Here is a 12,727-nt window from a genome sequence, read left to right on the forward strand (position 1 = left end):
GGCAGAGAAGCCATAGGCTGCTATAAGATTCTGTTATCACTCCAATCTGCATTTACACCACATTCCTCTAGGATATCAGATGACGATGCACCTGTCATCCCAGTATATTTCACTTCAACTTAATATATCCAACTGGAGTTGGCTCTTTTCCTTGAAGACAGAGATTTACTACTTTAGCTGCCATCCCATGCAAGTTCAGTGAGCTCTGGATGGAGAAACAAGGAGACCAAAGAGCAGGCAGAACCATACTACATATTCAACTGGGACCCAGGCCTACAATGGCCTGTAAATGCAACACGTCCGTAGATGCTATCATCTTAGGAAGTTTTTATTTATTTATTTCCATGACAATAAATTAGACGAAGAAAATAGGGTGCTAACTTTCCTCCCCCCCCCCTCAAAAAAAGAAAAGAAAAATGGAGAAATATCTTCTGGGAAACAACATCAAAAGTATCATCAGATATTCAGTCAGGCAAATGGAATCAAGCGCTAAACCCACTGAAATTCACATGATCTAGAACAGGCAAGCAGAATCTAAATTCAGGGATCCACACCCACCCAGAAGAATAAGTCAGAGCAAAAGCTCCTACTTGGTAACATCATCCACCAAACAGCCTGCAAAACTCTGAAAGCGACCAACAGCACACAAATAATTCAACCGGGATTTACCCAACCCAAAGCAGGGACCTACCCAGAAATACATCATCATGCTGACAGCCAGGATGTCCACAGAGCCACGGAGAAGTGATCTGTCTCAGGTCGCTGGATATTTCCCCCACCCCTGGTCCTCTGTCCTGGGATGCCGACTGGGTTTTCCCCTTTCACAGGCACAGCCCTCTTGACAAAGGCTGCAGGCCGCTGTGTGCCTCAGAACCGGCCATGGGTATCCGATGTGCCAGCTTCGTGCAGGGATTGCAGAGAGGGACAGTAGGAGTGAGGTGTTCCAGGAGAGGAGTGAGGGAGCAACAATCAGTAGAGTAGGGTGGATTGAGCACAAACCCCCCTCCCGATGCTTAGAGGGAAAAGGTCAAGAAGCAGAACCCAAACCTGCTCTTGTCACAGGGCTGGAGTAGGGCTGGCTGGCAGCACAGGGCTGGCTGGTTGGCTGGCTCCCATCAGAGAAGAAGTACCTGTGCTTATGCAAAAGCAGATTAAATTGACAGGCTTGCTGGGGAGGTATGTGCAGGGGCTGTGCTGTGGCGATGTGTGTGTGTGTGAGAGAGAGAAAGAGTAAGGGAAAGAGAGAGAAGAGAGAGAGAGAGAAGCGGGCAGGCATCTGGGAGCAGAAGCTCCCGCGGCTCTGACACTCTGCAGTGTATGTCCTGCCTCAGCACTTTCTAAGCTACCCTGTCAATAAGGGAACTGGCCGCTCATGTAATTAACCTGTGAGGTGCCAGCTTTCTCTGTCCTGGTGCTGAACCTCCAGGCATTTTTGCTGCTGTCTGCCCTCTCCCTATTCCTCCCAGTCGGCCTTGCCAGGATTAAGCAGTGCTAATGGTGACAGGCATCAGACAGTTTTGCAGGGTAGTCTGCCTCAGGCTCCACCAGAGAGTCCTGATTCGTTTCACTTAATTCCAGAGCTGCTATCAGACTCTCACTATGGCAATTGCAAGCAAAAGTCTGGGTTCTCCCTAGAATCCCACTGTACAAATACTGACTAGCTAAACATCTTGCCTTGTCCAGGATATGTTTGCTAAACATTAGGATGTTGTGTTCCAGTTGGATGGAGTTTTCAAGAGTTGCTTGACTACAAGAGGAGGCCAGATCTACCACCTGGAATATTTTGGGAATTGAAATAATGGCCAAGGAACAGAAGTAAGTTAACCATGTTTTCTTTTCACATTTATCACCCAATCAAAGCTAAGCAATGTAGTTTCTAGGCCAGGCATGTCCAACTGTCACCCACAGACCACATGCGGACCTGGACAGCTAGTAATATGGCCCCACAAGATCATAAAAAATAGTATAAAATAAAGGAAGTTTGTTATTTATATGCATTAACTATGCTGGCTCAAGAATTCTGGGAATTGAAGTCCACGAGTCATAAAAGAGCCAAGGTTGCCTACTCCTGATTAGATCCTTGCATGTCCACCAACTTTGAACTCCGATGCAATTTCAGGGGGGAATTCTTCCACATGAAGGTTATTTTGGGTGTGAAGGGAGCGGGAAGATGTCTATACTGTATTCCATTCACTGCATTTACATTATACAAATTTTGGTAAAAAAAAAAAAACCTAGCAAAGAATATGTGCTCAAAAGCAACCCGTCTTCTACTATGTCATCTACTTTTAGTATGTTTATAATCAAATGTTTCCCCAAATGAGAAAACAAGCTTCCTTGGGCTTGTTTTTAAACTTCTTTGGTAGGAAGGTGCAAAAGACATTGGAAGAATGAAAGCTCAGGAAACACCGTTTTTCAACTTCTCTCCATGGTCCAAGAGTTAAATTAGATGCAATAACATGCTCTAGACATTTTTCTCTCTTTTACTCCTTATTAAAAGTGACTGATGTGATTGTGTATTTTCCTATCCAACCTCACAACATTGGTTGTTGGTGGGGAGAAAATGAACACCAGGAAAACATAATAAAAAACATGAATATATAGAAGATTTAACCAGAAAAAGAGAGACAAAAAGAAACGAAACAGCGGCAACTATATCCATCCTGCAGCATTTAATTCCATTGGAAGAGTGGAATCATGTAATTCCAGTGTGCTCAGAATTTATTAGGTCACATCATTTGCGTAGAAGTGAAAGAACAAGCATGCAATTGGGGCAGTTGCCATGTCTTACAGCATGCACACCACTTTGCTGAGATTCTCAGGCTTATATTAAGACTAAAAGGAGTTAAGTCCTTCAACAAACACAGTAACACATGACTTGTCTGTTATATGTTTGGGCCTTCCATTCTTGTGGGATGCAACTACAGAAAAGGCAGTCCAAACTCTTATACATAAGCTGTCTCTTTCAGGGAGATGTTTAGTTATTGTAACTATGTTGTACTCCATAGAGTATTTGGCTCTTAGATTGCTGGATGAGTTTTAACAACTGGAGGCTAGAGAGTCCAAACGATTATGAATCTAAAATAGTTGAATCCAAGTGCCTTTATCTTTTAACAACAGGCTATGATTTCATTGAAAGCAATAGGATAGTATTCATCCAATTGAAAACTAAAGCTGATAATATGCCAAAATGAGGTCTACAAAATATTTAGCATCTATGCATATTTTGGAAATTTGGAGGAAAAGTAATCACAAGATCCAACTTCACCACTAAAGAGCTTAATCAAACTTGTACTGTATACATTTATAATATACTCAAAGTTTATAATTACCATAATTGCTGCAGCTGAATAAAACTCTTGTGTAGCAGTCACTTCAGTTTAGTGGATTAAGATCAGGATTGTATTAGTTTTTCCAGAAACTAAGGCATTCTTAATTCATTTAAATCATAGAACTATTGAATTGTGCAGGTCGTATAAGCTCCATATTGCATAACATGTTACAGCATTAAATCATGAAGCCAGAAGCTCTCAAATTCTGTGGAGACATAGCCTCTTAAACTGATAAATGAAACTGTGGAATATATCTGTGAATAAAACTAATGGTTTCATTGGGACTAAGGCTGGATCTGTAATAAAAGGACTGCCTATTTTTAACATTTACATTCCATTTATACATTGCATAAAAATAATCATAAAGCCTACCTTGCTTTTTTATAAAATAAAACTTTTGCATTGGAGATAAACAGTAAAACATTAAGATTCAAAACTGTTTTTTATGGAAAATATGAGTTTGTTTAACTTTATATAATTCCTGAAATCCTAAATTTTATTTTTGAGACATCCATTCACCCCTTTTTCCATGTTTATTTTAGACAATCGTTTAATTTTTCTAGCAACAACTGTAGAAAATCTTGATTTTGCTACTGGCTTCTCCAAGCAGTATGGGAGCAAAATTTGACACTGATCCAGCTTTGAATATAAATGCAATGCTGGAGCCCTGTGATATCACAATCTGACTTTTCTCTTCACTTGGTTTGAACAAAAGAACAATCAGCTTCTTGAGGCAAAATGGGAACAAGTTCCGAACGTGATCCTGCTTTGCATTACAGGCACATGAAAACCCACAACCATGCAAGAACACCCCATAGCTTTCCATTTTACTTTGGTCCAACAAAGTTGAAAGCCAGAACTACTTCCTGATGCAACTTTTGAACAACTCCTACACCCGGGAATTTCTACTAATCTTAGCCCTAAACTTTCAACCCAATGGTTGTGATCCTGCCCTGTGGAAAAAAAAACATACCAGGACTAATCCATGTTTTGCATGGCAGATTTTCATATCCTGGTAAACAGCTGTCATGCTTCTCCTTAATCTTCTCTTCTCATGACCACAGATAGCCAGTCCTTTTAAGCTTAGAGGACCGGGCTTTGCAGTTCCTTGCCATGCTGCTTGCTCTTTTGAAGATGCACTTTCATTTACCAGAAGTCTTCTTCAAATGTGGATTGATGCTACAGATGCAGCTATGTGATGCAGAGTGGAGCACACTAGTACTTCTCATGATCTGGAGTTTTTCTTAATGCAACTAAAATTTGTGTTTTATAGCAGCTCATAATCAGCTCATATTTGTAGTAATCCAATAATAAATCTAGGTATTTTAAAATGTTCTGATGCCAAGCTGGTTCTCTTTCAATTTCTTCGTCTGATATTTCATACATAAATATAGTTTATACTTATATTTGTTGAATTTCAATGTGTTTCAGTTAAGAATGTTATGCTAGAAGGCATACTCCAAAAAGTGTATCGGTCGGGAGAAAAATATTTTTATTAAAATTAAATGAAAAAGAAATACAAATATTATTATACCATGTAATAAATATTGCTCTGGTCTTATCATATAAAATTACAATTCAATATATTTTGAGATTGTGTATCATTATTCCAGCCTGCCAAAACCCTTTTGAGTTCTCAGTCCAATTTCTATAGCCTAGTATATAACTCTTTTAGTTCTGTGTCAGCTATGTTTTATTAAACATTGCCCCTTCACTTTCATTCAGATAATTTCTAAAATGTCTGAACTGCAGAAAGCAGTTGTGCACAAAGACCTATAATACTCCACTAAGTTGTCCCTCCTCTTTGATGTAAAGCCATCAGCGAACACATTCTGAGCATAGCTGCTCATCTCTTTGCAGACGAATACAAGCATATATTTGGACAAAGAGAGTTTTTGGGAAAAAAACATAATGAACATGGGGTGATAAATATAAGTCCTTAGTAAATCCCATTGCGTTCTATAGTCTCTTATGTCCAGTTAAATATTACAGGCTTTAGTTGTGTTGGAGACAAACCTTGGGGACAGTGACTTTTTTCTCCTTTCTGTTGAAGGAAAAAAACAAACAAAGAAAGAAAGAAAACAGAAAAAAAATAGGTGACACTGAGGAGTTCTATGACAAATACAGATAGTCCTTGACTTACAACAGTTCATTTAGTGACCGTTTGAAATTACAACGGCACTGAAAAAAAGTGACTTCTGACTGTTTTTCACATGACTTGTATTTATGATGGTGGCAGTGTCCCGGGGTCCTGTGATCACCTTCTGTGACCTTCTGACAAGCAAAGTTAATGGGGAGGCCAGATTCACTTAACAACCTTGTTATTAACTTAACTGCAGTGATTCACTTAACAACTGTGGCAAGAAAAGTTGTAAAATGGGGCAAAACTCAACAAATATTTCACTAAGCAACAGCAATTTTGGGCTCAATTGTGATCGTAGGTCGAGGACTACCTGTAACAAGAGGCGTTAAGTGAAACATCAAGGATAAAGTATTATTAGTAAGTAACTGAGAAATGAAGGAACCTGGAATTACAGGAAGCTTTGAACTGAGTAAGTACAGTAACACAAGAAATGGTTTAATATAATTTTGCAAAAAAAAAAAAACAAACAACCTACTTATTGTGAACAACTGCTTCAGCCAATACAAATTTATATTCTGTACATGGATGTTGTTAGATGTCTAGCATTAGAATCAAATGGAGGAAACAGAAGATGGAGGACTAGTCAAGTATCTAATGAACCGGGATACTTTCAGATGTAGATTGTGGAACAGATCCTGAATTATTTGTATCAAATGCATAGGTTAAATTTCAATAATAAAAGAATAGATTCAGTTTCTTACACTAGTTTTACACTTACCTTATGTGAAAGAAAAACTGAAAAGCCATGAGAAGAGATGAGACATCATGAAAACTGAAATAGAAAAAAATATTTTCCAAATTTCAAAGAGGAAAAGATCTAAGTGCTTTTCAAAACAAGTTATCACGATAGCCAAGGAAAGACAGAAGATGAAAGCCTTGTGCAACAGTGACTGAACGCAGATTTTCAACATCAAGCAAGAAAGGACAATGTAAGATATCTCAATCAAGAATGTCAGCAGCCAGAAGAAAAGAAAAATGAGAGATGTTTTTAAGGAGGTCATCGAGCTGTGTGTTACTAAGATAGGAATATTCAAGATTATCATGGAAGAGATCTAACAGAAGCAAATACGATTAAATGAAGATGGAAAGGCTATACTGTAAAATCTCCTTCACAAACAGGATTATAGAATTATAAAAAAAAAAGTTGGAGAGGTTTAACAAGCAATACACCAGCAATCAAAAAGTAAAGCATCAGGCATAGATCCAACAATTGGGTCTAAAATTGCAGAAAAGAAAGATAAAGAGTTAACAGCTGCATATCAGCAAATATGGAACAACACTGTGTAACCTAGAGATAGGAAAAGCTTGGAGTATATATCTAACACTGAAGAAAAGTAATGCAAGAGAATGTGCAAATGAGTGAAATTTTTGCACCAATTTCTTAAATACAATGTTTGTTTTAAGTTCCTACAAAACCCCCAGAGCCATCAGTGGAGGGATAAATGATAACTGAACAGGCAGTTTTCAGAAAAGGGGCACAAGATCAGTTAGCTAATGTAATATGGATAATGGAGAGAACAAGAGAATATAAGCTTTACCTTTGCTTTATCGACTGCAGCAAGGCCTTTGACTATGTGGATTATGCCAGAATGTGGAATATATTAAGGCTAATGGATGAGCCAGAACATGGGGTTATTCTTTATAAAGAAACCTTGTACAATGGATAAGAAGCTACTGAGTTTGAGAGGGAGTAAGAAAAGGATGCATATTATTCCCACATCTATCAAACCTGTACAGTAAATAGCTTACAACAGGGGTTCCCAATCCCCCATCCATGGACCAGCACCGGTCTGCGGCATGCCAAAACCGGGCCATGCAAACAAGCAAAGCCCCATCCATGGGATGCAGGCAGCACATGAAACCATGCCCCTTCTGTGGAAAAACCTCTCTCCACAGAACCGGTCCCTGGTGTCCAAAAGGTTGGGGGCCACTGGGTTACAAGCATGGCAGGGTTTGACAAAATCCGGACAGCTAGAATTAACATAAAGAGCTGAAACACTAACAGTGTGAGATATGCATTGTAGGAGGAGAGCTGTGTAAGTCTATGATAGCCCAAAATCAGGAAGAGGGCTGTAGCTCCTTTTCAGACTGACACATTTGATTAAAAGGCATGAATGTTCATGAGTTACAGCTTATTTCATCAGAGGCCTCCATGCATGTTATCTTGAGAATGGGCTATCAGGCTCCTGATTTCTGAGATATACAGAAGTCACCTTAGAAAATCATCAGAATAGAGCTGGAAGGGACCTTGGAGATCTTCTAGTCCAACCCCCTGCTCAAGCAGGAAACCTTATACCATTTCAGACAACTGACTGCCCAGTCTCTTCTTAAAAACCTCCAGTGATGAAGCACCCACAATTTCCGACAGCAGGGTTTTCCACTGGTTAATTGTTCTCAGTGTTAGCAAGTTTCTCCTTAATTCGAGGTTGCTTCTCTCCTTGATTAGTTTCCATCCATTGTTTCTTGTCATGCCTTCTGGTGCTTTGGAAAATAAGTTGACCCCCTCCTCTTTCAAATACTCTCAAAGTATTTGTAAAAATTTCAACATTTCAAAGTTCATTATGAAACAAAAAATGGAAAGTGGCAAATCTGGTCTAGTGTTCAGTATGAAGAAGACAACATTAACATCGAGCAATATGCTAACCGAACATCCAGTTGTTGGCAAAGTGAAGTTGGCAGATATTTTTTTATTTTCTGGGGTTCAAGAATAAAGATGTACAGGGGGGTCAGAGAAGTAAAGAGATTAATTCTACAGAGGAAGGCAATAAAAAATTTAGACAAGACTGTGAAGGATAAAGCTATCCAGCTATCTTCTGGAAAAGCTACACATTTTTACTAGAGGCAGGTCAGGTTGATGCGTGTTTGTCTGTGTAATCCTTAGGAACTGAACTCAACCTGATGGCATCCAAATAAATATCAGCCACAGCCATAATACAGGACAGTTTAAAAGGATTATGGAGACAACGTAGACAAAGTGCTTTGAACGTTTAAAAGTGCTAGATAAACTGAGCATTATTATTGCTAGCTACTACTGCTTTCTCAAGCTTTTAGCTTCAGTTCCTGGCTCTGGCATGTGGGCATAATAGATAAGATTTAGCAGATGGCATTTCACCAAATGCTCTTGTCTTTTGAGATTGAAGATGAACCTATGTGGAATTTTCTCCTGTGTGAGTCTAATAGAGAACAATGACCTTGTCAGCTATTTTTATGCTTTTCTTAAGTGAATTCCTATCTGAGGAAAGCAAAATGTCTCTTAGGCGCCCACTTGGTAAAAGGCTTTCCAAGTGTACACCTGCTTGGCATAGTCTCCCTCTCCAAACATTTAGAAAAGGGAATGAGGAAAGCTGTGGTACCTTTGGAATCACAAGCCTTTTCTTCCCCTCCCCTGCCCACGCCCCCCCTCCGGTTTGGCCTCTTTAAGAAAAGAGTGTGGCGGAAGAAATAAAATCAATTATTGTTATGGCAAACGCACCCACAGTCAATACCATTTGCTCACTGACTGGCAACATCCTTTCTGAAAATGTGTTATTATCTTCCTAGGACTTTCCAGAAAGTTGCCTACATTTTGAAAACAGAATGACATTTTGGTCCACCCATTTCACTAGCACTGTTTCTTTATGCATGCATAAGTGAACTAAAGAAACAGTGCTAGTGAAATGGGTGGACCGAAATATTCTGCTTGTGTTTGTTTCTCAGGTTTTATGCTTCTGACTTTTCTGTGTTAGGCCTTAGAGTGATAGTTTAGTTTCCCAAATATCCTCTTAAGAGGGTAAATTTTAATCTAGCCTTTCCCAACCTAACTGGGAATTCAGAAAACTCCATTCCACTCCATCTGGAGGCACACTTGTAGAAGGAAACCTCTGGAGTAGTTCATTTAGATAACCAGAAGATACCATCTTTGTTTTTGTAATAAAAGCTTTAGCTTTACCACTACCATAAGCCAAGCCAACATTACTTGAAGGAAGCCTCTGCATTGCTATTCCTGCTAAAAACTCTAGTTCTGTACAGGCTTTGCAAAAATGCTGATTCTTGTCAGACTGCCACTCTTTATGAGTTCTGTTTGAAACTGTTTATTAAACTTATCCAAGGGGTGCAAGGCTGGGGCAACAGGAGAGTTTCAGAACTGCAGGAAGATATATAAATCTCACGGCTGAGGAATACTAACAAAGTTCTCTGCACCCCAGGTGTTTTAACCCGACTGCTTGTAACCCTTGAAATGCTGTAAACATTTTGTAGCAGAAGAGAAGGAATGATTTTTTAAAAAGATCTTTTTTAAAAGATAGGATTGCATAGAGCCCCATATCATTTGTACTTGCTAGCCAGCAACTCCCGAGTACCAAGGGTTTGCCCCCAAAGCCAGGACTATATTCACGGGAAACCTTCTTCATCAGTTGCTGCAAAGGAGAGCTCTATTCCAAGCACAGACATTCCTTCCCCTCCTTACTTCTTGCATACACAGCCTCCACCACCTTTTATGGATTCCCGGGTGCTCTGACTGTGTGACATGCAGTATGGAGATCAATTATGGAAATTCCTGCCTCTGTGAACCCAATTCAGGGAGAATCACAGCTCATTAGGCCAGAGTTTGCTTCCATTAATGCCATGATGATATCCACCTCCTCCACTGTGGTTTCCCTGGAAATTGCCCAGAAAACTCTCTATAAGCTTAATAGTCACAGGATCGCCCACAGCTCAAGGGAAAGAAACTATGCGCTCCCCAGGAAGCATGGTCTGTCCTCCGCCTGATAAAAGCACATATTTAATGTAGACTCCAGAGCCCTCCTGGCTGAAGCACAACAGTCATTTCTATCCCACAGGGCTGCTGGCCTCAAGACGGTAGTCACCTCCCTGGGGACTAGTTGGGAATACTCACAGCAGGATATGTTTGTGGGCCCAGACATGTTGATAACTCTCTCAGGGAATAAATAACAATCATGATAATAGAAACCAACGAGCTGATGATGCCAGGAATATGTTCATTACTATGTCCTCTTGCTTGCCCATGAAGGCACCTTACTAACTCAAGGGCCAACTGTTCTTTGAGAAATTTATCTGCCAGAATAGCTTACATGAGGTGTAGAGCATGACAGAGAATGACATTATCTGAGCAGGCAAAATGCAGACTCGCCCTATGTTTTCATTTACTGTCACAAAAGAATGTCAGTCAGGAAGCCATGGTTCAGAATAAAAGATAAAGATTTCCCCTGTACAGTCGTGTCCGACTCTAGGGGGAAGTGCTCAACTCTGTTTCTTAGCCAAGGGAGCCAATGTTGTCCAAAGACACTTCTGTGGTCATGTGATCTGCATGACTATACGCTGAGGCACACAGAACAGTGTTACCTTCCCACCAAAGTGGTACCTATTTATCTACTTGCATTTGCAAGCGTTCAAACTGCTGGCGGGGGCAGGAGCTGGGGAAACTAACGGGAGCTCACCCTGTCGTGCAGCAGTTGGGTCTCAAACATGGACTGTTAGTTTTCAAGCTGACAAGCTCAGCGTCTTTAACTGCTGAGCCACCTCGATCCTGAACTCAGAATACCACTACTCAAAGCAATCATAACCACAGAAAAAAGCACAGAAAGAAAACCACTTGAGTCAAGAATCATACATACATACACTTATAATTGAAATAAGGAATTCAATTTTCTACACAATTCAGAGTATAATGGTCAGGGATGAACATGTCAGCTTCCAAGGGGGTTGCCACTTAAAGACCTCATCACTCCCTTATGGATGTTGGCTAACTGCTTCCCTGGAGATGCTGATCTCTTCATCCATTTAATTATTTATTTTATGTTATTTCTAAATAGTTTCCCAGCACTCTGGATTTACAATGGTGATTTGATGGACAGAATACTAGATAGGATAATGGGTTACTGCCTGTAATTACAATCCTCTGAGTGGTCATATATTTACATATGGGTAAACTTCATACTTTTAATCTGGAAGAGAGTCTCATAAAATGACTGAAAAAAGTATCATTCTTCCAAAGAAGAATGCATTTCTCTGGAGATGTAGATCCAGTTTGTAGAGGCTGGATGAAGTTGAAGGAAAGACGCTATATAGTTACCCAGCATAGGAATACCTTACACCTTAAAGTATGGTAAGCAGCACTGCTCTTGTGGAGTCAACACAAATGAATGAAGGCATGGCTCTTTGGCTATACCTTACAAAAAACTAAAGGGCTGCCACTCCCCACTCAGCGAAACTCATTTTTAGAAGGTCTTAGAAAGTCAGGAATAAATGTTGGTCCTAGTAAAACAGTACCATGACATTTAAGTATACAGTGAGAGCATGACAGACATCCAAAGAATGAAGAACTTCCCTGTGGGTCTTGAGAGACTTGGAAAAATGATAGGTAATATAATGCATGGATTCAAACAGAAAGCCCTGATTGACTTTGGAAAAAGAAATGTATTTGGACAAAGGTCTACTTTGCCCTATGAAAAATGAAGAGAATCTCAACAAGCTGACCTTATAATTACTTCCCATGACAGGATGTAAATTGGGGCAATAAGCATAGATTCAAAGTTTCAATATTAACCTAGAAAGAATAAGGGAAGCAACAGGGTTGGAGATGTACCAGGCTCCTCACAAAATGCCTTATTAGCAGGTTGGAAAGAGAAATATTTCTCAGTGAAAGAAAAAGAGAAGTGATGTCTACAACCTTTGTTGAAAAGAGAGCTGTTTGAAGCACAGGGAGAAATCCAGAATGTGAAGGACTTGATGTTGTAGGGAATTAGTGTTGTTTCTGGACAGTATTCAAAAAATTCTTATGCCGCTGCATAGGATGGCTCCCACAAAGCTAAAATAATCTTTTCCGTTTTATCCCCGAGAGGCTCAGGAATTGAATCTTCCAAGCTATAAGGCAGAAGGTTTGATAGAAGACTTGTCCCATGTGGGTGGTGAGTAAGCTGAGATGGCTCAGAAGGCAGAGATGCTTTCAGTGCATGGGACAGAGTACTGGATGAATCATAGATGCTGCAGCCACTAAGGTATGATGAAAATGCAGTTATTTAAGTGTCTGTTGATATTTGCTGGGACTCTACCCATCAGGGGAATGAAAAGAACCATATAAAACAGGGGTCAATTTTTTTTAAAAAAAGGAAAGCATCACTGAAAGACCAGCAGTCTATCTTGCCCCTGCTGTAAAAGCTTAAGCACATGGCAAAATGTTCTATCTTAAGGATGCCCAATGGTGTCTGATAAAGGCCATCCCCGATGGGTACAATCTCAATTCATGAGTGCCATT

At 39.9% G+C, this 12,727-nt stretch overlaps 1 protein-coding gene across 16 annotated transcripts in view; it reads right to left on the minus strand.

The window, feature by feature from the left end:
* RBFOX3 (RNA binding fox-1 homolog 3) overlaps positions 1-12,727 on the minus strand; it is a 488,491-nt gene that overhangs the window by 114,835 nt on the left and 360,929 nt on the right. For 5 of the 16 annotated variants that reach the window (XM_039345562.1, XM_039345536.1, XM_039345545.1 and 2 more), the window contains one exon: positions 6,194-6,247. The exons of 10 other annotated variants lie outside the window; for them this stretch is intronic. Coding sequence is in view for 1 of the 6 variants with exons in the window: in XM_039345482.1 (XP_039201416.1) it covers positions 692-709 (18 nt within the window). In the remaining 5 variants the exon portion in view is untranslated. Of the gene's footprint in view, positions 1-691; positions 1,422-6,193; positions 6,248-12,727 lie in introns of those variants that run through there. One more of the 16 variants, XM_039345482.1, reaches the window with a different exon arrangement.

The sequence above is a fragment of the Crotalus tigris genome, unplaced genomic scaffold, assembly GCF_016545835.1.
Source record: "Crotalus tigris isolate CLP2741 ecotype Arizona unplaced genomic scaffold, ASM1654583v1 scf7180000017551.9496454, whole genome shotgun sequence".
NCBI classification, from domain to species: Eukaryota; Metazoa; Chordata; class Lepidosauria; order Squamata; family Viperidae; genus Crotalus; species Crotalus tigris.